General features: G+C 47.3%; 3 protein-coding genes across 6 annotated transcripts; 1 reads left to right on the forward strand and 2 right to left on the reverse strand.

Annotated features, from left to right (window-relative positions):
* The first annotated feature begins 2,806 nt into the window (after positions 1-2,806).
* LOC123413261 (phosphoacetylglucosamine mutase) lies at positions 2,807-5,733 on the forward strand. The gene is made up of 8 exons (XM_045106198.1): positions 2,807-3,290; positions 3,600-3,719; positions 3,819-3,961; positions 4,045-4,296; positions 4,380-4,786; positions 4,894-5,069; positions 5,149-5,245; positions 5,341-5,733. The coding sequence occupies exons 1-8, from the start codon at positions 2,955-2,957 to the stop codon at positions 5,487-5,489; spliced, it is 1,680 nt and encodes a 559-aa protein (XP_044962133.1). The 5' UTR covers positions 2,807-2,954; the 3' UTR covers positions 5,490-5,733.
* A 13,450-nt stretch (positions 5,734-19,183) lies between these two features.
* Positions 19,184-20,875, reverse strand: LOC123413262 (metalloendoproteinase 2-MMP-like). Its single transcript, XM_045106199.1, has one exon. It carries the CDS (start codon positions 20,473-20,475, stop codon positions 19,378-19,380), a length of 1,098 nt encoding a protein of 365 aa, XP_044962134.1. The 5' UTR covers positions 20,476-20,875; the 3' UTR covers positions 19,184-19,377.
* A 100-nt stretch (positions 20,876-20,975) lies between these two features.
* Positions 20,976-23,779, reverse strand: LOC123413263 (ribosomal RNA small subunit methyltransferase G). 4 transcript variants are annotated; one of them, XM_045106202.1, is made up of 8 exons: positions 23,441-23,779; positions 23,178-23,367; positions 22,955-23,064; positions 22,540-22,618; positions 22,395-22,462; positions 22,232-22,298; positions 21,506-21,592; positions 20,976-21,401 (listed from the first exon to the last, which is right to left on the reverse strand). In XM_045106202.1, the coding sequence occupies exons 1-8, from the start codon at positions 23,642-23,644 to the stop codon at positions 21,376-21,378; spliced, it is 831 nt and encodes a 276-aa protein (XP_044962137.1). In that variant the 5' UTR covers positions 23,645-23,779; the 3' UTR covers positions 20,976-21,375. The 4 variants fall into 4 exon arrangements, with proteins under 4 accessions (XP_044962137.1, XP_044962136.1, XP_044962135.1 ...); XM_045106201.1 differs by having other exon boundaries at positions 21,506-21,619; XM_045106200.1 differs by having other exon boundaries at positions 21,506-21,655.
* Between the last annotated feature and the right edge of the window lie 738 nt (positions 23,780-24,517).

Below are 24,517 nucleotides of genomic sequence, written 5' to 3' on the forward strand. Positions count from 1 at the left end.
TGGTAGCTCCGTAGCCACACATTCCTCCCATGCCGCGCATGGTAGCTCTGAAGCCACCCATGCCTCCCATGGTAGCCATGCCTCCAATGCCACCCATGCCACCCATGCCTCCCATAGTAGCTCCCATGCCTCCCATGGCCATGGCTCTTTTTTGGACCAAGACTTCTTCACTGGCAAGATTGACGTACTCCTTTTGCTTCTCATCGAGGGTAGATGTGTCCATGAAGACCAAGTATTTGTCTCATTCCAACAATCTAGTTCGCTCCTCCGTGGCCAATTTCTTCTCCTCCAATTCATGTAAAAACAACAATGAAAAGAAGTGGGCGAAGTCATACCTTGTGGGCATTTCATCGAACACGTTGTGCGCATCGACCGTCGGTGCAACAAGTGAGCACGCCGACGCTTCGGACGTCGCCGCATCCATCGCACGCCATGCAAGTTTCTTCTTCGGACGCATAAAGGAGTCGTCCGCCGCTTTGTTCTTCTTCCCGGACACCTTACCCGCCTTCGCTACCGCCGCATTTGGGAGCTTCGAGAGGGGGGCACGTGGCTATTGGAAATATGCCATAGAGACAATAATAAAATAGTTATTATTATATTTCCTGTTTCAAGATAATCGTTTATTATCCATGCTAGAGTATTATTGAATGGAAACACAAATACATGTGTGGATGCATAGACAAAACACTGTCCCTAGTAAGTCTCTAATTGACTAGCTCGTTGATCAAAGATGGTTAAGGTTTCCTAGCCATAGACAAGCGTTGTCACTTGATAACGGGATCACATCATTAGGAGAATGATGTGATGGACAAGACCCGAACTATGAACGTAGCATGTGATCGTGTTAGTTTATTGCTACTGTTTTCTCCATGTCAAGTATACATTCCTATGGCCATGACGTCATGTAATTCACTAACACCGGAGAAATGCCTTGTGTATCAAACGTCGAAACATAACTCGGTGACTATAAAGGTGCTCTACAGGTATCTCCGAACGTGTCCGTTGAGTTAGCATGGATCAAGACTGTGATTTGTCACTCCGTATGACAGAGAGGTATCTCGGGGCCCACTCGGTAATACAACATCACAAACAAGCCTTGCAAGCAATGCGACTAAAGAGTTAACCACGAGATATTGTATTACGGAACGAGTAAAGAGACTTGCGAATAACAAGATTGAAATAGGTATAGAGATACCGACGATCGAATCTCGGGCAAGTAACATACCGAAGGACAAAGGGAATGTTATACGGGATTAACTGAATCCTTGACATAGAGGTTCAACCGATAAAGATCTTCATATAATATGTAGGAGCCAATATGGACATCCAGGTCCCGCTATTGGTTATTGACCGGAGAGTGTCTCAGGTCATGTCTGCATAGTTCTCGGACCTGCAGGGTCTGCACACTTAAGGTTCGGTGACGTTTTGGTATTATTGAGTTATGTATGTTCGTGACCGGAAGTTGTTCGGAGTCTCGTATGAGATCCTGGACGTCACGAGGAGCTTCGGAATGGTCCAGAGGTAAAGATTGATATATAGGAAAGTTGCATTTGGCTTCCGGAAAAATTTCGGACATTACCGGTAAAGTACCGGGAGTGACAAATGGCTTCCGTGTTTTTACCAGGAGGGGCACCCACCCGGGAGAGGACCTAATAGGCCTAGAGGTGGCGCACCAGCCCCTAGTGGGATGGTGCGGCCAACCCAACAAACCTATTTTTCGACCAAGGTGCAAAAATAAAAGGAAAGGAAAAAAGGAATGAGGTGGCCAAGTAGGAAGGGAGTCCTCCACCGAACCGAATTGGAGGAGGAATCTCCTCCCTTGGCTCGGTCGAACCCTCTTCCTTGGAGTAGGAGGCAAGGCAACCCTCCCTCCTATTCCTCCTATATATAGTGGAGATTTTGAGTGCAAACTACAACAGAAAAGCCACGTGCTCCCCTCTCCTCCATAGATCGTCTCCCTCGTCTAGATTAGTCCGGCATAGCTTGACGAAGCCCTGCTGGATTACTTCACCACCACCACCGCCATGCCGTCGTGCTGCCGGAGAACTCATCTACCTCTCTGCCTCTCTTGCTGGATCAAGAAGGCGGAGATCGTCATCGAGTTGTACGTGTGCTGAACGCGGAGGTGTCGTCCGTTCGACGCTAGATCGGGACGGAGTTCGTGGGACGGCTTGCGATTTGGATCGTGAAGACATTCGACTACATTAACCGCGTTTCTTAACGCTCCCCACTTAGCGATCTACAAGGTATGTGGATCCGATCTCCCCTCTCGTAGATGATCATCACCATGGATAGGTCTTCCGTGTGCGTAGGATTTTTTTGTTTCCCATGCAACGTTCCCCAACAATGGCTTCACGACGGACGCGATGCGACGGCACCCACCGCCGAGGTCGACCGTGGCGCCATGAAAAGGCCGCGCGTGAGACCGGTGCTTGGAGGAGCACCGACGAAGGCGAAGCCAAAGCTCTTCAAGCTAGGGTTTGCGACGACGACGACGGCGGCGGCAGCGGTGGGGTCGCGGGTGCAGGAAGGGGTGATGAGGATGTTAGCGTGGCCGTTCATCAGGCGAATTCACCGGCGCAAACGTGGGTGGGGCGAAAACGGCACGGCTGGAGAGTGTGCAGCGTGCAAGAGCGAACGCATGAAATAAACAGTGTGCGATGCCATTTCATTCTGAACACTGAACCGTTTTTATCACGCTCGTATTTTTTACGTCTTAACTTGAGCGTTCGAAATGGCTGCGCAAAAACTGTATTTTTCCAGAGCACGGCCCTCATATCTTGAGGGTTTTGGAGATGCTCTAAAGTGAACCATCAACTGATCAACATTCGGTTCACCTCTTCCGAGTCAACTTCGACTCCGACCTTCCCAGCTCCAGTCCAACCCAGCCAGCTAGGCTCGCTGCCCCGTCGCATCCCTGCTTCCCAACGCCGTCCAGATCCGCCCCTGCCGCCATGGCCGACCCAGGAGACGAGCAGCGCGCGGCCCTGATCGCCGCGGCGTCTCTCTTCCCCGTGCCGGACGGCGCGACCTTCTCCTACGGGACGGCGGGGTTCCGCGCCGACGGGAGCACCATGGCCCCCGCGGTGTGCCGCGCCGGGATCGTGGCGGCGCTGCGCTCCGTGAAGCTGGGCGGCGCCGCCGTCGGGCTGGTCATCACGGCGTCGCACAACCCCGTCGGCGACAACGGCGTCAAGATCGTGGACGCCGACGGCGGCATGATGTCGCAGGCCTGGGAGCCCTTCTCCGACGCCCTCGCCAATGCCCCCACCCCCGACGCCCTCCTGCAGGTAGCTGAAAGATCAACTCAGCTGAGTTCTATACAGTTCTTCCTGCTCGTGCATACTTGCTGTATCTCTTACGTTGATTTGAATTCATAATGCCTCAGTTAGTTGGATAATAAAGAGGTCTAGCGATGCTAATTGTAGTATTGTACTGATGATGTTTGAAAGCCAAACCAGGATAGGATGCCTCGATTTTAGCATTGGATTGGACTAGTGGGATGCCTAAGATGTTCAGTTTATTCAGATTACTACTCGTAGTTCCTACCAACCTTCTCCTTCGTTATCACATTCCCTTGGGTCTTTGTTTATTTGCAGCTGGTGCTTCAGTTTGCAAAGGATGAAGGGATCACACTTGGTGGAGGTCACTCGGCACAAGTGCTGCTGGCAAGAGACACGAGGCCTACCGGAGAGTACCTCCTCGACGTTGCAACCAAAGTATGGCATTAACCCCCTCTGTTATGTTTTAGTAATAGTACGGACATATCTGTTGGTTGAGTTGATCTGATTATACTTATCTAAAACACTTTCGTGAAGGGTATAAGCGCAATAGTAGGTTCAGTTGCACTTGACATGGGGATCCTGACAACTCCACAGCTACACTGGATGGTTCGGAACAAAAACAAAGGATTGAAAGCCTCTGAAGCAGATTATTTCACACAAATCACCGAGTCATTCAGGTCGTTTGTCATTCCTGCACGTGTAATCAGTCACGGAGAACACTGCATTATTTGCTGAACAATTGCATTGATTGGCACAACAGGCATTTATTGGAATTAACCCCTGATGCTAAAGGCATCGATGAACTAAATGAGAAACTGATTGTGGATGGCGCAAATGGTATTGGTGGGTTGAAGTTGGAACAAATAAAGCCAAATCTGGCCAGATTAGACATTCTTGTGAGAAATTCAGGAAAAGAAGGAGAAGGAATACTGAATGAAAGGTGTGGTGCTGACTTTGTTCAAAAGGAGAAGGTTCTTCCTCTTGGGTTTGGCCCTGATGATGTTGGCGTCAGGTGAGTCTTGATTACTGTTTAAATTTGCTGCTATATGTTCATAATGATGGATACTTATGTGGACATTCTGATATAACATTCAGGTGTGCAAGTTTTGATGGAGATGCAGATAGACTTGTTTATTTTCATGTTACATCGCTTAGCAAGACTAGTGTTGATCTTGTCGATGGCGATAAGATATTATCACTATTTGTCCTCTTTATCAGAGAACAGTTGGATATTATCAATGGAAAAGACAACAAAGGATTATTGCCTACAAGGTTTGGTGTAGTTCAAACTGCTTATGCCAATGGAGCATCAACAGAATTTCTTAATAACCTTGGTCTTGAAGTTGTCTTCACTTCAACAGGAGTGAAATATCTCCACAAGAAAGCTCTAGAATACGATATTGGTATCTACTTTGAGGCCAATGGACATGGGACAGTGCTATTCGCTGATGAGTTTGTCTCGCGTCTAGTGTCTTTGACCGCTAAGCTTTCTGAAGCTGCAGGTGAGCTGTTCATGGCTTGTACAAAAGCTTTTTCATTCTTTTTTGTTAGTTCATGTATTGTTTTCCCCGTGTTGATCTAAATTCTCTTCCCTTAACTCTTTCCTCAGGTTCTCCACAGCACCAAGCTGCCTTGAGATTATTAGCGACAAGTCAATTAATTAATCAAGCAGTGGGTGACGCTATAAGTGGAATGCTTTTGGTGGAGGCTGTTTTACAGCATAAGAGATGGTCATTCCAGAATTGGTGTGACCTATACACTGATCTACCAAGCAAACAACTCAAGGCAAGTTGTTACTTTTGTAATTATAGAATGCACTACTCCAAGTTGCTATTTTGCCTCCATAATTGTGACGGTTGTTCAGGTTAAAGTGAAAGATCGGACTACTATTGTTACAACCGATGCAGAACGGAAAGTTTGCCAACCATCTGGCTTGCAAGAATTGATAGATAAGGAAGTCGGTGAGTAATATCTCATTTGTGTGACATTTTTGTTCGATCTAAAATCTGAACATTGATGAATGAAAATGTACTAAAACTTATGTATTTTATTGCAGTTAACCACTCTCACGGGCGGTGCTTTGTGCGACCATCTGGAACTGAGGATGTGGTAAGAGTATATGCAGAGGCATCTACCGTGGAAGCAGCAGACAGCCTTGCAAAATCTGTAGCACAGCATGTTGAGCGCATTCTTGGGTTTTGCTAGTTGCGTTCTTCTTTTATCTTTCATCTTTTTCTGAAACGTGTAATTTTCAATTTTAGCTGACCCCCCTACGTTTTGAAGAATGTAGACATATATGTATTTTGTTTCTGTGCAATTGCTGATTTTTTATTGTACTGTACAAGTATATGCAGAGGCATTACTTTAAGGTCGATTGTTTGTTGCCCGCCAAAACTGGCGTCCCCATTTTTAAAACACATGAATCATCGAATTCAAGATTCTTAAGCAAGTGGACTGAGCTGATTCTTGTTATCTTGTGATTGATGTGTTTCAGAAAGTTAGAAATGAACGGATTGGAGAAAATTCAACTGAAAGGTGTACTCAAATGGGGAAAAAGGCATATACCGCTTTATATCTCCCCAGGACATGATTCTTGGTAACATGTCCGTGTCAAGAATGCATGCAGTCAAGATCTCAAAGTACCATTTTTGCTGTGCTGCATATAAATGGACGGCTATGTAACACACCAGGCAAGGCAAGAGCAATGATTCCACGAGCCTCATAGTGACACAAAATTTGGAGTAGCTACCCAATGCAAAGATGTAGAACTAGAGGGAAAGTACCCTTTTGAGCTCGAGCTCATTTGAAAGTAAACTAGAGGTCCTTTCTCGATGTATACTGAGGCACCAACAACAGTGGCCCACACAGCCACACATCCTGTAAGCTGAAAGGATTTCAAAATATAAAGTGATATTCTGAATAGAGGATTAGCATATTTATCCATTCCTGGCGATGTATCGGGGACTTGATTAAAAGTGATGCCAAGGGGAAGTCGGAAAGTTGGTAACTACTCCATCTGTTTCTAAATATAATTTTTTTAAAGGTTTCATTAAAAACTACTCCCTCCGTTTCAAAATATAAGTCTTTTTAAAGATTGCACTAGAGGACTACATACGCATGTATATAGACATACTTTAGAGTGTAGATTCACTCATTTTGTTTTGTATGTAGTCCTTTAGTGAAATCGCTTAAAAGACTTATATTTAGGAACGAAGGGAGCACATACAAATATATGTAGACATATTTTAGAGTATAGACTAGATTTATTCATTTTGTTCTGTATATAATCTCGTAATGAAATCTTTAAAAAGACTTATATGAAGTATTTAGGAACGAAGGGAGTACTTCATATTCTTTACAATCAGGAGAAACTTTCCTGGGTGTGCGTTCAGGATTTCAATGAGATCATGTTTAACTATTAGAAGCAAGGAGGTGTACCTTGTAGTCCAGCCTGTATGCAAAACTTCGGTGATGTTTTATCTTTTTGTGACCTATCTATAACCGGACTCTTTATATCCTTCTCAAACGTTCGAAATAGTTATCCCGGTCAGTGTCCAGTCAAGAAAGTTAACCCAACCCGATTTTCCACTTCTTATCTTACCTAATAATAAAGTAAATAGTGCTTTTGTGCGTCCGTCGTGAAATTTGCTCCTAAAGTTCGCAGGAATTACCCACCTATGTCACCGATAAGTGAAAAAACAATTTGCTTTTTCTTATCTTTTAAAGTCGGCCGTTACTTCTGATTCAATAGGCGTCAGTCCCTCAACGGATCACAATTGTGCGCTTGTCAAACTGGTTGGTAGCTTGCGCTTGCACCATCAAGACCCAGGTTTGATCCCTCATTCTGCCACTTTTTCATCCACTTTTTTATATATTGTGTCGGCGGGAGGCTGCCTGACTGGGCCGGTGGCTTTCAGCACTGATTTTGTCTACTTTTCTATATTTGCTTTTTTTTTATCTTTTGACTTTATTTAGATATACTCTGAATATTTTAATCATAAAAATCTTCTATATGCGAACTATCACCACCATCGAAGCTGTCCATCGACGAAGAAGCACCACTATGCCGCAGTCAATCGCACCTCGTGGAGACCACCGACGGTCGGAAACCAGATCAGCATCACACGCCGCCGGAGTGCACATCCTCGCCGCCATGGACCTCGGATCTGCGCACCCCAGGGGCGTTGAGGCGATGCCACACCGCATAGACACCAACCGGTCGCGTCCCTCGCAGCAGAAGCCGCCGCCCAAGCGCTCGTCGTCAGATCCACGACAGCTCATCGCCCCTCGAACGTCCCTGCCGTGTGCCGAGCACCCGCCAGGCCCCTTGTCGGCTGCATGCCTCGACGGAGGCCCATGCACCCACACCACGCCGCCCACCACCTCTGCGCCACGTCGCCACTTCTTCCATGTGCCACCTGCAGGCCTGTCGTCGCGTCGGACTGGCACGCTCGACCAGATCCGGACCATCAAGTCCTCTGGCCGCCGAGATGCCGTTGCAGCCTATTGCACCCAACCACACCGCCCACCAATTCTGCTCCGCGCCGTCACTTCCTCCTCCCGCCACGTGTAGACCCGCCGCCATACCAAGCCGGCTCGCGGGACCAAATCCATACCACCCAGTCCTCCAGCCACCGCGACGCCGTTGCACGGACGCTCGCCACCGCCTCGCATCCACCATCACACAGCAGCACACACGTAGCAGACCGCCGCCGACCATGGCTAGATGCGTCGATCACCCTGCGCCACGCATCGCCACCCGAAGAGAGATGCCCTGCCACCGCCGTCCCTGGTACCTGCGCGAGCTTTGCCGACGGGAGCCTCTGGCAGCGGCAAGACTGTGAGGTGAGGGGGAGATGGTGTAATGACTAAGATGCGGTCCTTTCCTATTTAGGGGGCGATGCCCCAAAATGGAAAGAAGCACATCTATGCGTTTCGCAAGCAAGATAAACATAGCACATACATAACTAAAGAATGACAAATAGGGAATCGTTTGCCATCTCACATAGATAATATCAGAGTTTACATCCACACATTATTGAGACAAGGTAGTTCCGCTATGGACTACATAACATAAGAAAAGGCTATGCTATCCCGCATGCTTGCCCACAATCACGACCACGCCTCGGTCTTCTGGATAGTTCATGTACAGGCGGTCGTTCTAATCATCGTACTGCCACGCTAGCTGCGTGCCATCTGGATCACCTGTGTCGGGCGTACATGTACCTGTTGGGGTGTTGAAGTAATCTCTGAGCCACGGGGACTCAGCAATCTATGGCCTTGGTATCGAAACTAGTCAAGTTAATAGGTGAGGAAGGTTCAGTGTTTAGGTTGCAGCATCCTAAGCATTTATGGTGGCTAACTTACGTAGAACAGAGTTATAATTGTGGTGATCTACGCGAGCGGTCGAAGACTAGATGATCACTAAGTGATCCTGATCACCTACCTACGTCAAACATAACCCCATCGTGTTCCCGATCGAAGAGAGGTCTTCGAGGGGGACAGTCACGGTTACGCACACGGTTGGCAGTTTTATTAGAATTAGTTCAAGTTGTCTATTACCGGATGTTAACAAATAATCCATGTTGCCACATAACCGCGGGCACGGCTTTCCGAAAGATTAAACCCTGCAGGGGTGCTCCAACTAGTCCATCACAAACGGTCACGGGCCGCAAAGTAATCCTCTATCACAAAACTCGTGATCTCGTCGGATTCCTTAGAGGAAAACCTCAACTCTGGGGAGAACCAAAGCTTCACCGGGATTCCTATACGCAAGATATATCACAAAGGTAAGACAAGACTAGCAGGACCTCCCGACGTGTCGACGACCCCGATAAGAGCCGCGTATCTCAGTCTCAGGACACGACGGATGGAACTAGCTACGAGAACCAAACCTCAAGTTTCCTTGTGGTGGCCTGATACGTCCATTTTGCATCATGTTTTCATGTTGTTATTTATCACTTCTTTGGCTGTTATTTCACTTCACGGTACTATTCTTATGCCTTTCCTCTCTTATTTTGCAAGGTTTACATGAAGAGGGAGAATGCCGGCAACTGGAATTCTGGCCTGAAAGTGGAGCAAAGTTGAGATACCTATTCTGCGCAACTCCAAACGCCGTGAAAATCAACGGGGATTTTTTTCCCGATTTAACAAAAATACTGGGCCGAAGAAGTGCCAGAGGGGCACCAGGGGGTGCCCACAAGCCTGCACGGCGCGACCACCCCCCAGGCCGCGCCATGGGGGCTTGTGGGCAGCCGACTGGCCCACTGGCCCCCTCTTTTGCTATATGGAGGGTTTCGTCCAGGAAAAAATCAGGGAGGAGCTTTTTCGTGGTTTCGCCGCCGCCACGAGGCGGAACTTGAGCAGAACCAATCCAGAGCTCCGGCAGGACGATCCTGCCGGGGAAACTTCCCTCCCGGAGGGGGAAATCGTCGCCATCGTCATCACCAACACTCCTCTCATCAGAAGAGACTCGTCACCATCAACATCTTCATCAGCACCATCTCATCTCCAAACCCCAGTTCATCACTTGTAACCAATCTCCGTCTCACGACTCCGATTGGTACTTGTAAGGTTGCTAGTAGTGTTGATTACTCTTTGTAGTTGATGCTAGTTGGATTACTTGGTGGAAGAGTTTATGTTCAGATCCTTGATGCTACTCATTAGCTCTCTGATCATGAATATGATTATGCTTTGTGAGTAGTTACTTTTGTTCCTGAGGACATGGGATAAGTCATGCTAATAGTAGTCATGTGAATTTTGTATTCGTTCGGTATTTTGATATGGTGTATGTTGTTTTTCCTCTAGTGGTGTTATGTGAACGTCGACTACATAACACTTCACCATTATTTGGGCCTAGTGGAAGGCATTGGGAAGTAGTAAGTAGATGATGGGTTGCTAGAGTGACAGAAGCTTAAACCCTAGTTTATGCGTTACTTCGTAAGGGGCTGATTTGGATCCACTAGTTTAATGCTATGGTTAGACTTTGTCTTAATTCTTCTTTCGTAGTTGCGGATGCTTGCGAGAGGGGTTAATCATAAGTGGGATGCTTGTCCAAGTAAGGGAAGTACCCAAGCGCTGGTCCACCCACATATCAAACTATCAAAGTAACGAACGCGAATCATATGAACTTGATGAAACTAGCATGACAGAAATTCCCGTGTGTCCTCGGGAGCGTTTTTCTTCCTATAAGACTTTGTCCAGGCTTGTCCCTTGCTACAAAAGGGATTGGGCCACTTTGCTGCACCGTTGCTACTTTTGTTACTTGTTGCTTGCTACGAATCATCTCACCACACAATCACTTGTTACCGACAATTGCAGTGCTTGCAGATATTTCCTTGCTGAAAACCACTTGCCAGATCCTTCTGCTCCTCGTTGGGTTCGACACTCTTACTTATCGAAAGGACTACGATTGATCCCCTATACTTGTGGGTCATCATGGCCCCGCAGGCAGACCAGTTTGGACCAACACTCATGAGGAGCACTGGCCCGGGGCCCAATGTTGGGTCCTGCCGGACAAGTCTTAACACTACACGATTTATCAAGGGGGTCTCCGTAACAACTCCGAACGTGTTAGGAGCGATCAGTTATGGAATCAAACACCGGTAGCCGGAAACTATGGTGCCAATAACGGAACAAATCACCCGGCAAAGGCTAGGCCTTCCGTCATTTACCAAGTGTATAGGTGCATTAATTAAATAGCAGTTTAAAACATAATGATATCAAATTCTCATGTTAACACATGAGACAGCTGGCACCTGCAACTAGCAACGCTAACATTAGAAGTTGAGCAAGCCTACTTAGCCACTTAATATTAGCTAGGAGGGGAAGGTGTTTGGGTTTCATGGCAATATCAGGAGGCAATAATATTAGTGGTAGGCAGCGAGCATATGACGAAGGAAACGTGAATCTAGGCATAACAAATCTAGAGACGGTATCAAGGTCACGGTCATCTTGCCTGTGATGTCTTTAGCTTGGAACTGCTCTTGTTCGTCCTGCACGTACTCTCCCGAATCCACATACTCGCTCTTCGATCCCGGTGCTACACAAGATAAAAATAGCAGCTAATGAACAACAACACAACCTGATGCAACAAACACATGATGCATGAGATGAGAAGGAAGCATGCATCTCTAATCTAGTCACTTGCATATGCATGAGAAGAAAAGACAAACTTCTAGACAGAACTTCTCTCTAAGCTATCTTGACATGCATGAAGATGACATTAACCGGTGCATCACGAGAAAACGATGCAAAAACATATAAAGAACGTAGCGAACGGAGATACAGATCAACCGGAAACTACGAAACAAGATATGGAGTCCTATGGATCAAATCCATCACAAGCACCTCCAATGGCATACTTCTGGCATTCCCAAGTTGCCACATGACCAAACAAACAAGTATAGGTGGGGTGGTGCAAAGAAACTCACCACACCACCAACTATGCACTCACAAGCTTCAAAACAACAAAACTATGCATTCTGTCCTAAACAACATCATAGCAGTTTGAGAGCAACATACAAAGCACCTACAACCACCCAAATGTGTCAAACAAAATATATGGCAAAAGCTATTCAAAAGCTCTGCAAGCATGAGCAAAAAGATAATACAAAGGAGTTACTCACAGAAAGATCTACATGTGCTAACTTGAACAAAAATAACAGATTTCAGGGACTTAGTGAAAATCTCAGATTCTCACCAGTTGTTTATGCTCTGAAGCATTTTGACAGTCCCCAAAACAATATCTATAGGAAATGAAAGTGCATGAGAATTGACAGAGAGCTAGACAAACACAAAAGCTCCTACTCTCTAGTTGATTGCAAAGGCCGATTCCCAACACATGAACTTTTGCAAGCACAACTACAAGGGAAGAAAATAGCAGCAGTTTCTCAGACTTAGTGAAAATCACAGATTTTCACTAAGCTGACAATTTCAGCCACATGCCTACTTTGACAAAGCACAACTTGCACATACAAACTCCTAAGCATAAAACAAAACCACCATGTTGTAGAGGGGTTCACCCACTACTGCCATATCAAGGAATCATCCTCTTAGGCTCATCACATCACATGGCACCAAGCTCTAAACATAGAACAAAACAGAAAAATGACATCTCCAGAAAGTGTTCCAAAGGGAAATCTGATTCCACCAATGGATTCCTGGGTTGATTCTATCCCAAAAACATATATAATACCTAGGTACTTGCATACAACATGTAGGCACAAAGTTGAAAGGAAAAACAACATGGAATCATAAAGATTCAAATAGTGCCATATCATATGTGATACTCACAAGTTCTTCACCTACACATGCACTTGCACACACCCACAACTCCAATGGTGCACATGAGGGATAGTCCTCATGTTCATGTGCCTTAGCACACCACCACACACACACATACATCAAGCATACACAAGTGCTCATGCACACACACCTACACATGCTAGTCTCCAAACACACACATACTTACACTCACACCAGTATCACTAACACACACACATACATGCTTGCACACAAGTGCTCACTAAGGCAAAACCATGCCTTGGGCATGTGTGTGTCACACACACACACACACACACACACACACACACATACACACCATATGTAAGTTGCACCACCATAACCTGCTACACACATACACAAGCATCACTACTCCCTACACATGCTCACTAACTAAAAACAAGGGGAAAAACTACTGGTTTGAGAACCTAGGCAACAAAATAGTGATGCCCAAGCATACTACAGCAACCTACTACAAACAGCAAAGAAGAAAAAATAACAAAAATAAAAAGGGTGGCCTGGGGATCGAACCCACAACCTTACTGCACTCAACACACAAGCACAACCACTGCGCTACTACTCCTGGCTCGACAGAGAGAGGAAGGCAAACAGGGTAAGTCTCCCTATGATGCTACTGTGCCACAAAATGAAATAAGCAAAAGGGGTGCGTTGCGGGGGCTCGAACCCACGACCTGCGCTAAGGTAAAACCCACTGCTACCACTGCGCTGCTTGATAGACACTTAACAGAGAGGGGGGGCTTTGCTCTTTTGAGCAACCCCCTCTGGATCTACTACAACCCGACGGTGGCCGAAACAGGGGAGGGTCACCGCCGGCGCTATGCTACGAATTGAGCAACGGCTCGTTGCTGGGAGGAAGAGGGATCACCCACTACTCCATTCCACACCTAAACACATCGAGAGATCCCCTACAGCTACTGCTCCACGAGCACGCGGTGACGCCGGCGACAGAGAAAACACGGCGGTGTTGCTACGGCTCTACGCACGATCTGCCGACAGGGGAAGGGGGAGGAGTGCTTCTGCTCACCCACTGGTCGAGGAGGTCACGCCTGTAGGAGAGGAAGAAGGGGACGTCGTGGAAGAAGCCGTTGCGGAGGTGGTCGTCGGAGCGGAAGGGGTCGTCGTCGAGGTAGTGGAAGCAGGGGCGATCGACGACGATTAGCTGCGGGAACGGACTCCCCTGAGGTCCCGCGTGCTCTTTTCTGCTTGGAGAAGAAGGAGGTGCACGGCAACGACGGCGACGAGCTCATCACGGATCGGCCATGGTGGAGGAGGAGCTCGCCTACCTTCTGTCGACGAGGGAGAGGGAGGAGGAAGACGGGAAAGGAGGTGGCGACGCTTGGAGGAACCCTAGCACATGGCCCGGACGCCAAGGATTAAATAGAGGGTGAGGGAGGCCGCCTCGACGTCCGTGAGCCACGGCGTCGGCTCTCTGTCCCGCGCTCTCTCTAACGAACTGACGGAAAGGAGGGGGAGAAGAAGACGGCGTCAAAAGGAGAGGGCTGCCGCGCGAGGGGGTTACTGGGCCAGCGAGGAGGAGGAGGCCCACTCAGAGACGCCAGGTAAGAAAGAAAAACCCACTGGGGTTTTTCTATTTAAAAACAAAACAGAGACAAATAAAAACACACAGCCAACACTGTTGACCCTAAAATAAAACAAAAATGCCCCTGGTCATAAGGGAATTAAGACCCAATAAAATAAAATGAAAAGAGGATTTTTGGAGCATCTAAATATTTACAAAACAGAATTAAATAATCTGTTTTGTGAATATACACCCCTCTCAAACATAGATTAAAAACACATTAGACCTAGCACCACATCCACCACAAATCACTCTAAATGATCTACATTTTTGAACCAGGGTTAGAGCAAGTAAAACTTAAGCTTGAGAAAACAAAGAAGGAGGGTTTTGAAACCTAGTTGGAACTAACATAGTTCAAACCCATCTTACAAACACCACTTCACCATCACAAGCACATCAACATCACATACCACATGCATGGATCAACAACAACAATAAACACAATGAAGACATGGATGATATGAATGCATGAATGCAAAGGGAAAACAAGACATGAGCACATGAAATACCACATGAAATATAGCTCTCATAGCAATGACATCATGGACCTACACATGACAAGGTTCCAAATATGGCAAGTTACACTTGGGGCATTACAGATGGTTAGTGGTGGCGCTAGGTTTTGCCCCCAAGTCGCCAGAGCCAGTCGATGCGGGGGGAGGGGGATGTGCCTATGCAAGCATAGGAATTATGGACCATCTGATTACTCTATACCGATTTTCTATGGATTCCTTTAAGTTTTGTATGGAATGGATAATTATTTGTGAGAAATTTTGAAAAAAGGTAAACACAGGTAAGAGCATCTACAACCGAACGTCTTAAACGATCTCTCATACGTCCGTGGATGCGCCCAGTCAATGACCGGACAAAGGAGAGAAGGAAAAAAATGCCCCAACCGGATCCCTCATATCATCCCTATACGTGCGGCCTGTCCGTGAACCGTCATATTAAGGAAAAATATAGATATGAGGGCTCGCGGATACTTCCGGACGCGTCCGGTCAGTCCGCCACTTAAGACGTGATCCCACTCCTGACCATCATTTTTTTATTCATTCTTTTATTTCTTTATCTTTGTCTACACCAATCATGTGCAAATGATCGAACATGTTAAAAAGAAAATGAAAAGTGTGGCAGTACTGACGGATAAATAAAAGGCACGTCAAATCACTAACCGGACGCGCGTCCGTAGAAGTTTATGAGATCATATTTGTTAAGTCTGGCTATATATGCTTCAACGAGACATCAATTTTCTTGGGCCTACAAGTCATCTCTTCTTGTTTCTCTTTCCGCGTTTCAGGTTCTGATGAGTGGCACGACAAAATCGGACTCTAAACGGGTCAGGACGTAGTCTCTCAGGTGGAATTATTCCCATCGTCTCGATTGATGCCGTGAACCCACCAAATAACGCGTATGACGAGAGAAATGCCATTTTGGGTGGTAAATGTTTGGGGCCGGCCGGCCGAGCGTCCGTCATAGGATTAACGCTAATCTTATCGTGTGGTTGGTCGCGTTAGTGATTTTTTTCTATAATCGGTATTGATTTTTGCTACAATCGTTCATTAAAAAGTTGCATCTATGTTCATAAAAGTTACAGATATTTTTGCTACAACTGTCTTTTAAAAAAGTGCATCCTCATTCATCACAGTTGCAACCCAAGTTTCGCGGATTTTTTTTTGCTACAATCAATGTTGATTTTTTGCTACAACCATGTGTGTTGGCAGTGGCGGAGCTGGTACCCGGCGACCCGGGGCACCTGCCCGGGCTGCCCGGGCTCATAGCTGAGCTGCCGTTTAATCCCAACTATCATGATGCCTAGTGATTAGCTTAACTTAAAGTTATTTGCCCGGGCAAAGGCCTTGCTCCAGACACTCTGTATGGGCCTTGATTGGTGTGCCTTAAAATATTCTACTATACTTCTAGGCCCATGCACAGTGGCGGAGCTGGTACCCGGCGACCCGGGGCACCTGCCCGGGCTCATAGCTGAGCTGCCGTTTAATCCCAACTACCATGATGCCTAGTGATTAGCTTAATTTAAAGTTATTTGCCCGGGCAAAGGCCTTGCTCCAGACACTCTGTATGGACCTTGATTGGTGTGCCTTAAAATATTCTACTATACTCCTAGGTCCATGCAATCAACCTCTAATTAGCATTCACGTCCACGCTGAATTAGGCCTATGGCTAGAAAGCCTGGTTAGCCCAAATCGCTAGGAAATAGAGCCTGACTGGCTGACTCCTCGTGTTCTTTGGATTGACTGACGGCAGTTTTGCGTCGCTCGACTGCTAGGGCTTCGGCGGTCGCCGTCTCGCAAAGGCAGATCGCCAGACGCCAGGCACAGTGGCCACAGGCAGATCGCAGAGGCAGATCGTCGGGCACGGGCGCCGCTGCTCCGGCGGAAAGGACGGCAATTCACAACATCTCCGAGCAGCCGTGGCTTGGCTTCTGTTCTAATCAGGAGAGGAATTTGGGTGGGTCTAGGGCTTAAACAAACTGAGAATTCGCCATTACGTCTCTTCTGAGTCTTCTCATAATTGGGAATCTCAATTCAGCTTGTAATTTTCTGCTATAGGAAGTTAAGAGTTCTATCATCGCAAGCAGATTGATTGAAGGGAAATCGATCTTCACTTCTCATAGGTATTGTCAATTTTCTTTGAACATCTCTAACCTCATTTTTATTAATCTTTTTCAATCAATGCAAATCATCCCCACTTTAATTGTAAGTTATTAAATTTCAGATATGAGGAGGTTTTGGGTTCCTAGAATAAGTATTGAGAATGCAAATGTTGTGTAGCCGGAAGCAGAACAAGAACCTCATATTCATGTTGCCAACAATACCGAGTTTAATTCGGCCGAAATTCAATCTGATCCCACACGGAGGAAGCAAATTTCTGAATATGCACCAGATATTCAAGACCAAGTTAGGAGGGCATACATATTGAAGGGTCGAACCAAACCAATAGTAAATTTTCGTCGCACGGATTCTAGAGCATTTTCTCGGTCATGGTACGACAAATATAACTGAATAGAATATAGTGAGTCCAAGGATGCGGCCTTTTGTTTCTATTGTTTCTTGTTTAAGCAACCTGGAAGGGCTGAACACTTCGGCTTTGAAGTATTCACCAAAACAGGTTTTAGAGACTGGAAACATGCATATAGAGCCTTACCTGAGCATGTTGGTGGTTTGAATAGTGGTCACAACAATTGTGTTAGGCATTATGATGATTTCAAGAATCAAAGGCAAAGTGTGTCAACCAAGTTGGCTTGTGCAAGTGAGGAGTCACACAGATTATATAAGATCCGCTTGACTTCTTCTCTAGAGTGTATAAGATACCTCATAGCACAAGGTTTGTCATTCGGTTGCATAGAAAAGATGGAGTGCTTCAAATTTTCTCTTGTTTTGAAGCTTATGATGAAGTTGTTTGCTATAACAAATGAGCTTTCACAACTCTTGCAAAGAAAGGATACAAATGTTGTGCTTGCCCTGGAATTAATTCATGATGTTAAATTCCGCTTGGCTACCATGAGAGATGGTGGTTGGGAGAGTCTCGAGGACGAGGTCCAACAATTTTGCAATTCCAAAGGTATTCCAGTGCCTAATATGGATGATGAAATACCAGTTCGTGGTCGCTCGAGGAAAGAGGGAAGGACTATCACCAATCTTCATTATTATCGGGGCGAGATTTTCTATGTCGTTATTGACAAAATCTGTGTTGAGATGAATCATCGCTTCGGTGACGCAAATCAAGAGGTAATTGCATGTTTCTCGTGTCTTGATCCCAAGAATTCTTTCTTCAAGTTTGATGTGGAGAAGCTATCACGGCTTGCTGAAATATATTGTGCAGATTTCTCAAATAGTGACCGTGCAGTATTGAGGGACCAACTTGAGACTTATGTTCTTCATTTGAGAAACCATGTTGCATTTTCTACTTGAAAAGATGTTGAAAGTTTGGCTAGAAAAATGGTTGAAACAGAGAAACAATTGGTCTTTCCATTGGTTTACAAACTCATTGAGTTAGCTTTGCTACTGCCGGTGTCAACGGCGTCTGTTGAGAGAGCTTTCTCGGCAATGAAAATTATCAAGTCTAAATTGCGTAGCACGATCAATGATGATTGGTTTAATCACTTGATGATATGCTACACCGAGCGTGAAATATTTAAATCACTGGATGATGATGTTATTACTCAAAGGTTTCAGGCCATGAAGGCTCGAAAAGGGATTTTACCGAGACATCATTAGCATTTCGTTGGTATGTTCCGTGCCTTTCAATTAAGTTTTTCTAACTCAACTATAGATTACTAATGCTGATCTTTTGTCCTCTAGGGTCCTTTTTGGTGTGCTTCATTGAACATTTGAATATTTAATATTTTATTCATGCATGAGTGCTATTTCAATTAGTTGTTGTATTTGATTTCAGTTTTTGATGAAGTGTATGAACAATACAATACTGGTGTTTCAGTTCGTAACTATTGCGATTTTACGGCACTCTAGATGTTTTGTAGTTGCTTAGTGAAATATCCGGTTTGGATTCGCTAATTTTTTTTTTACATTGTAGCCGTCCGGGCTCTTAATTTTTCCTGGCTCCGCCACTGTGTGTTGGAGTTGCCGTGTAGCTCGGAGTTGTTACCGGAGATGTGCATCGTCGGCGAGGCTACAAAGACGAGCACGTGGAGTTGCAGTCGATGACCCTATATGCTATATCGACGACGTGGTGTGCTTCAACGACGGAAGGTTGCAACCTGCTGTGAGTGGGTTTCCTTATGAATGAGCTTTGTCTACGCAAGCTCCGGCAAGAGACATTGATGAAGGTGTTGAGAGGACGTCTTCCAACGAGGAGGGGCGTTGTTGGTCGTGGAGCACCGTTGCAGCTTGTTTTACGAACAGTCCCCTTTGGTGGCCGATCTATCGCGTCGATGCCATATGTAGCCCCGAGACAGATCACGTGGTTCTCGCCTGCTCCGGTAGCTTGTAGTGAATTCCTACTACGAAAAACAACAACGCACATTCTGCAAAACTCATACGATATCACATGTGGCCACATGGGTGCACCATCATCGTATATGATTCGATCTATACACGTAACAATCATGTCTCTACACTATCTTAGCACACCCAATGACTAATGTTTACAACACAAATCCTAGAGCAAAGTGAATGTATGCCCGTTTAAAAAAGGTAAAAAAAAAAATGGCCGTCAATCAATCGACACCAACAACTAGCACGACAGAACCAGTGCGAGCCCGACGGCCACGGCCACGCCGGCCAGGCCGCTCCACGGCCCGGAGAGCGCGCGCGGGGCGGCGCTGTGGGTCTCCTCGCTGCTCGTGGCCGGCGGCGTGACGCCCTTGAAGTTGGGGTTGCCGCCGTACAGGCTCTGGATACCGACGACGTCGTCGTTGGCCAGCTCCACCTTCTGCGTGCGCGAGGTGATGGTGGGGTACATGATGGCGCCCTCCACCGACGAGTGGCCGAGCCCGAGCAGGTGGCCGATCTCGTGCACCGCCACCGACTCCAGGTCGACGGCGGCGTCCAGGGACGCGCGCGACACGTCTCCCCCGGCCACCCACGCCTCCGACGCGTCCAGGTGGAACCGGCCGTCGGTGGGCGAGAAGGCGTGCGCCAGCGTGCCGAGCGGCCCGTCGAACGCCTCGCCGTCGCCGTGGTCACCGGAGTGGAACCCGATGGTGATGTCGGCGTCGGACGCCGACGCCGTCTCCGTGAAGTTGAGCGTGGTGGCCGCGGACCAGCGCGCGAACGCGCTGGCGAAGACCCTGCTCAGCGTCGCCCGGTCGATGGTCGTCTCGGTGGCGGCCGTGATGGCGTACCTGAGGCTCTTCTTGGAGCGCGGCCACGAGGGGGACCCCGGGAAGTAGGAGTAGAGGTTCCGGCCGTGGACGGTCTTGCCCATGGACGAGGTGCCGTTGATGATGTCGGCGACGCCGCAGCGCGGGGACATCATCTTGGCGACGGTGGCCGCGTCCAGCTGGCCCGTGGCCTCCAGCCCGAAGTTGTGCTGGTAGGTCCGGATGGCCGTCTCCATGTCGGCGTCGAACATGTCGTTGAACTTGGCCGGCGGCGCCGGGAGGTACCCGAAGCGGCTGAGGTAGTCCTTGAGCCTCGCGAGCCCCTGCCGCTCGTCCCCGAAATGGCAGCCGGAGAGGTTCTGGAACGCCGACCATGGGTTGGACAGCAGCGGCTTGATGTCCGGGAGACCCTCCGGCAAGGTCCGGGCGGACGCCGGCGCAGACGACAGCGCGGCGACCACCGCGAGCAGAGCGAGGAGAGGGGAGACGCTGCTGATGATGGCGGCCATTGTAGCTCTCGGCGAGATGGGTGGATGGATGAATGAATGAAGGCCAGGAAACAAAGCCGGCTCGTGTTATAAAGCTTGACGAGAACAAATGTCCAATGAATGGAGGACTACTCGGTCAACCGGCGGGGTAGGGGAAAGCAGCCGCCGGGAGCCGGCCAACACGCTTGGATTTGGACCCTTCCTTCTACTTCTAGTATAATGTAACCTGCCGATGTCGTTGTGAATGTGTAGTTGGAATGAGTCCCGTGATTGTTGGCAATGGTCAGTATTCTGGAAGTCTGGACTCCCTGTTCGTGTGGGAAGGTAGGAGGGGAGAAGTTTCCTTCCCTCTACTCGGTTGGAATAGTTTAGCATGTTGGCTTTCGCAAGTTGGTGAGAGGATGTTCTCGGACAGTAATGATGTGGCCATGTGTACGTGTTGAAAAATATGAATATGATAACGCTTTCAACCGTGTTTAACTAGCGTAGCAAGAAACCAACGGAAAGAGTCACTGAAGGCATGACAAGGACAACTTATTTCTAACTTGAGTTGTAGCGGTTGAAGACTTTAGCTCAGTGCTACCAGTATTATACATTTCCCCATGGGACATTCTGCGCTGTTCGAGACCAACATCTGTTTCTCTGTTCTACATAAGAAATACCGTCCAAGAATAACATAAACAGGGCATCTGTATTCTCTAGTGGAACATCTGCGACTTTTTGTTACAAATACATGGAGTGAAGCATCAGTATCCCTGGCAAACAACAAATTCTTGCTGTCAGGGTGGTAGATTAATTCTACGATGCTTCTACAACAATCATCGTCTTCCAATGGATGTCCATTTGGAGGGAGAGTATCCATCCACGGACCATCTTTTGATCATTGTGTGTCTAGCTACCATAAAGTCAGCATGCTTCTCCTCATAATGGTGTCTTAGAAGGGGTGCCTGGATGACATGAAGTGCATGCGTTGAGCTCTGAAGAATCAAACGTATAATAAACTTATCGAATCATGCATGTGCCTTTCCTAAAGGCGGCTAAGGATGGTCACCTGGTTGCCGAGGGTATTTCTTTGGAGTAGTGCGCTCCTTTAGGTACACAACTGCCGTTCGTTGACCATGAGGTCCAATTGATTCAACTGCCAACCAAGAGAGGCTTAAGACATCTGTGCTTATCCCCTTCTCAGGTCTAAATTGAGTTACTGTTTGATCAACATGGATATAACACGTACTAGTCATCAATTAGCAAAAGTTGCATCTACTTTATTTTATTATCATGGACATGCCGACATCATACATGGCCATGAATCAGTAATGGGAACGGGTCAAACATTGCATTTACTCATCAGTAAGCATGGATATCGCAGATCAAATCAACAACTGTGTCTGTTGATAAGAATAGATGCATTTCAGGGTTTATTGCAGGAGCGCGCAATAACTCAAAAGTATGCAAATGATATGTTTCAGAAAATTTTAGTTAGGACTTAACAGGATGTCAGCAAGTAGAAATAAAAATATGGCTACTAGCTCTTCTGAAGAGGGTTACTAACTGAATACCATGAAGAGCGTTACTAACATGTGCCAGTAAGTAAAAGCAACAAAAAAGAAACCATGACATAGCATGTAAACTTGGAATTATTTGCTACAATTACTCTTTTCTTGGTCCTATTTTCAGAAGGTACTGGCTGAATACCACGTAAAGTCAGAAAAAATATTTAGAAAACTGTGTAATAACCTTTAGAAAAATAAATTCTTCAGAACTAAAGAAGATAGCTTACCACTGCACAAATCTAGCATGGAGGCACCCAATTTACCAACTGCAGCTTTTGCACTTCTTATTTCTTCCTGCCAGACAACATAAGAAATTGAAGAAATGCTAGTTGCAGGCAGTATGTTAGTGAATTTAGCCTAATGCACAATAGTCCAATAGCCAAGACTTACATGAGGATCGTGCCCTTTAGCAGCTATAAATAGACCACCAACACGAACCAACGGGAGGCAGTACTCAGCTGCAAAGGAGAAAAACACGACTAATTGCTAGATATGGCCTAGTAAACCACCGAAAACATGTTGCATGATTAAATACCTAAAATTTTCAGTTCTGCAACAGCTCTTGCAGCTGCTACATCAAATGACTCTCTCAAATCATGATTTTGGCCAGCATTCTGTCCTATAAGTGAACATAAGTAAAATAGTCAAAATATAACAGTGATGTTATTCGCTAGTTTGGGAACTTGTAGGTAAATACTATGATAAAGGTTCAAATGTGCTCAAGCACGGATCTCATTCTCAATCAACATGAAGCTCGTTAATATGTCTCCAATTGAGAAATTTCCATGTTGGCACTAATTTCGTAAATTAGCAACTAAGCATACACAGAGTATAAAATTCCAACTATAGTAAAATAAGAAGATCAAATTACTTTGCAAATTGAATCAAATACCAAGGCTTAATCAACCAGAATGCATTGCAAGATCTTAGCTGCTCAAAGACAGCTTTACCTCAGCTCGGTCACACACCACATCCACATTTGACAGCCCCATGACCTCAACTGCGTGCTCCAAGAACGTGCACCGCTTCCTCATTGACTCCAACAGCGTAAACTTCCAGCCTGAAACACACAGTATCAATTCAAACTGCAACACGAAAAGTAACGAAAATCACATGCTGGTGTTCTCAGTCATGTCATGAAACACTAATCGTTGAAGAGAGATGATTGATTACTTGGCCGCGCAACAGCAAGGATCAGCCCGGGGAGCCCAGCGCCCGAGCCGACATCGACAAGGCTGATGCCAGAAATGTCGCCGCCGCGGGAGGTGTATGCGCGCTCGAGTGGGGGAAGCACGGCGAGCGAGTCGACCACGTGGCGCGTCATGACCTCGGCCTCGTCCGTGACGGCGGTAAGGTTCATCCTCTGAACACCGAAGAGAAGCTGTAAGCAACTGGGGTTTAGGGTGGGAGTCGGTGGCTGAGGTTTAGAGAGCGACCTGGTTCCAGTCGAGGAGGACGTCCACGTAGAGGGAGACCTGGCGCTGCTGCTGCGGTGAGAGAGATGTAGTCGAGGAAGAGCCGGCGGCGGTCGCGGTGGTGCGAAGGAGGAGGAGGGGGCGCAAGACCTGGGGGCGCCGGCCGAGGAAGAGGCGAGGGAGGAGCAGGCGCCGGCTCCCCGCGCTGCAGAAGCAGAGCGACATCCCTTGCAGCGGCGGCGACGGCGGCGGCGGCGGCGGAGCTTCGCGCGCGCCCGAGGCGGGGATGGGGATGGGGTTGGACCGTTGGACTGATTGGGGCTGTGATGTGTAAACTTTTTTCGTTTCTGCACATCGTAAACGTCCACAGCGATTTCGCCTTCCAGTGCAGAAAACATAAAGTATGACCTGTCTTTCTACAGTAATAAGTAACAAATACTAAACCGGCAAGAGTTTGCATTTTCTGAATTTTTTTTGCCTTTATTTTTACTGCTGCTGGTCATTTATACATGGTGGAGCGTTATGTTGTTAGAGTACGTGATGAACGTGGGCCCGTTAGTCTTAGGGTTTACTTAAGGGTCAAGTAAGCCTTAATTGAGAGTCAAGTAAACCTCTCTATATATGAAGAGGAGATTTTATCAATCTAATCAGGCAAGAATTAAGAAGGAAAACCCTTTTCTCTCTTGCCCGGCCGTGGGAAAGGACCCCCACGACCGGCTCTCTCGCGCCCTCGCACCTCTCTCTCTCCCGCTCAAACCCTAGCAACCATAACATCTCGTATCAGATTTCTCAGACTCGATCATGTTCACCCCGTCGCCGCCGCTTCCTGTCGCCCTCACCCCGGAGGAGATCGCCGGAGCAATCCCCGATCTCACCACCGTCGTCTAAGGGATCTGCCTCTTCCTGGCCGGTCCCTACGGACCGTCGCCGACCGCGCCATCAATCGCCGCCTATGGGCTGGCGCGGCTGCCGTGGCATCCGCCGCACCAGGAGGCCTCCGCCGCGATCGTCGGGCCGCGGCAGCCGACGCTACTGCTGTCGTCGCCGCCACTCGACGCCAGGCTGCTGCAACCGCCGCTGCCGCTCCCCGTCTCCGGG

The sequence above is a fragment of the Hordeum vulgare genome, chromosome 7H (assembly GCF_904849725.1).
Source record: "Hordeum vulgare subsp. vulgare chromosome 7H, MorexV3_pseudomolecules_assembly, whole genome shotgun sequence".
Taxonomy (NCBI): domain Eukaryota; kingdom Viridiplantae; phylum Streptophyta; class Magnoliopsida; order Poales; family Poaceae; genus Hordeum; species Hordeum vulgare.